Below are 2,311 nucleotides of genomic sequence, written 5' to 3'. Positions count from 1 at the left end.
ACAAAATTTTTTTTTTGCGGGAATATTTTGGCGGGAAAGTTTTTGGCAGAATTTTTTTGGGAAAAAATATTCTTTTAACTAGGGGTAAAATGACTATTAAAATTTAAAAGAGGGAAAAAATAAAAATGGCAAAAAAGAGGATAGTTTTGCAAAAGGGTATCATAAAATTTTTTTTTTTTTTTTTGTCAAACTATCATAAAAAGGTTATTAAGAATTTCCCAACAAAAATATATTAGTCAAAGGGATTTAATCATCAATTTATGAAGTTTGAATAAATAATAATACTGACAAAAGTCAAATGCATTTAATATAAATATTCCATAAGATAACATACATGAATAGAGACACATCTATATATACATATATATATATATATATATATATATATATATATATATATATATATATAGTAGTGTCATCTATATATATATATATATAAAACATTCCTGAAATGGTCCTCTTAAAATGAACTATAGAATTATATACTATATAGAGTTCATCAATTTTTCTATATTTCCTTTATTAAAATTCTATCAAAACAACTGGAAAAAAAAACAAAAGTTTGACTCCAAATGACAATTATTTAAAACATAACATTTGCGAAATACTCAAAACATAGGAAATATAGTCTTGCAAGATAACTTTTATAGCTCTCAGTCGTCACTTTCAGAATCCATCTCCATATCAGAGTCAGTATATTCATCAGAAGTCGTCTCAGATTCCATCATATCCCAGATTTCGTCAACGTCTTCCGATTCGACCTCCATATTTTCATCATCTGATGAAGGTATGTTCTCCATTTCCCTTGATACTAGAAGAGGGTCGTCATGGCTGTTCATAAAAATGGGAATATATATATATATATATATATATATATATATATATATATATATAATGTAGCACAAAAGAAAGAAGAACTAGTAAGATAAAAAAAAGAATGTTAAATATGTTCATAGTGTGAAAATATACCTAAGTCTCATGAGAGGGTCCGGACCAAAATCAGCATAGCAGATTGGGCAACAGTGCCAGTCATGTTCCACAATCTTGCCGTGAATGCAATTGAAGCAAACTGTGTAAGATTTCATATTTAAAAAAAACTTTAGTCGAAGATATCGAAAAAAAAAAAATGTATACCTTTGAATCAGCTCAGATAAAATATAAGAAACAAATGATTTTAGCATGAATGTATAGCATGAAAATTTAATATTTAGTATTAAAAAGGTAAGATAACATTTCAAATTTAAATTAAACCAGAGACCGTTAAAAGCCGTTGCGTGCGCTTTATAAAAACAAACATCTTTGTTTGCTATATAAAAAGAGCAAAAATTTCAAGCCATAAAATGCTTATAAATGAGATGGACCAAAGCAAGATTAAAAGTCAAAACTCAATAAAACAGTGGACTCAATAAGATAACAAAACAAGTGATACCAAAGTACTTAAGCACCATTCAGATCCAAAAGCCTAAATGAATCAAAACCTTATCATTAGAGCGAATTGAGGAGCTTACAGATGTGGCGACATCTCTTTAGGGCAGTTGCTTCATCGAACAAATTGGTACAGATGACACAAGAGTACAGCTTACACAGGTCCTCATCCATCTTTGTTTCGGTCTCTTCTAAGTTTCTACCAACAACAACAACAACAACAAAATCAAACCACAAAATTTGACCTTGACATATAAACATGATAAGTTGATATCTAGTATCGAAAAGGTAAGATAACATTTCAAGTTTAAATGAAACCAGAAACCGTTAAAAACCGTTGCGAGAGCTTTACTAGAAACAACATCTTTGTTTCCTATGTATCATAAATCCAAAGTTTTTTGTTTTAAAGTTTCATATTTTTGTTTATTTGAAGATCTGAATGCTAATATACCCAAAAAAAAAACTCTCATAAGATTTGTTTAATTATGTCTATAAGATCTATAAACAATCAAAGTGAAATTAAAAGCTCTAAAATCAAACAAGCTTGATGTGTTTATCTATAAGATATATGAACAATCATAGTGATGAAATCAAAAGAAAGATAGATGAACAATCGTATATAGACGTAAGAATCATACTGAAATAAAAAGAGAAAAGTATATGTGTGTGAGGTGCGAAACTGATGTAATAAGATAAATCATTGCAATACAGTAAAAAAGGAAAAAAAAAAAGATGAGAAAAAAAAAACAGAAGTTCTTACAAATCTACAAGATAAGAAAAGAACTCACCTATGCCTTACAAATCTATATGTCTATCCTCATATGTAACAAGGATATATATAGTGTCAAATTGTAATTTTAATCTTTTTTATTTATTTTAGAAATGC

At 27.9% G+C, this 2,311-nt stretch overlaps 1 protein-coding gene across 1 annotated transcript; it reads right to left on the bottom strand.

The window, feature by feature from the left end:
- Positions 1-520: 520 nt before the first annotated feature.
- Positions 521-1,607, bottom strand: LOC111828720 (E3 ubiquitin protein ligase DRIP2-like). Its single transcript, XM_023777320.1, has 3 exons — positions 1,509-1,607; positions 970-1,069; positions 521-831 (listed from the first exon to the last, which is right to left on the bottom strand). The coding sequence occupies exons 1-3, from the start codon at positions 1,597-1,599 to the stop codon at positions 654-656; spliced, it is 369 nt and encodes a 122-aa protein (XP_023633088.1). The 5' UTR covers positions 1,600-1,607; the 3' UTR covers positions 521-653.
- Positions 1,608-2,311: the final 704 nt, after the last annotated feature.

This window comes from Capsella rubella, unplaced genomic scaffold (genome assembly GCF_000375325.1).
Source record: "Capsella rubella cultivar Monte Gargano unplaced genomic scaffold, Caprub1_0 scaffold_1, whole genome shotgun sequence".
NCBI lineage: Eukaryota > Viridiplantae > Streptophyta > Magnoliopsida > Brassicales > Brassicaceae > Capsella > Capsella rubella.
The sequence above is the reverse complement of the archived record's forward strand: the minus strand, read 5'-3'. Positions and strand labels throughout refer to the sequence as shown.

Excerpts from the sequence above, each read along its gene's own strand:
- LOC111828720 (XM_023777320.1), bottom strand. The coding sequence starts at position 1,599 with ATGGATGAGGACCTGTGTAAGCTGTACTCTTGTGTCATCTGTACCAAT. Across the intron at positions 1,070-1,508 it reads AAAGAGATGTCGCCACATCT|TTTGCTTCAATTGCATTCAC; the intron begins GTAAGCTCCTCA and ends AATCTTACACAG. Across the intron at positions 832-969 it reads GACCCTCTCATGAGACTTAG|CCATGACGACCCTCTTCTAG; the intron begins GTATATTTTCAC and ends TTTTATGAACAG.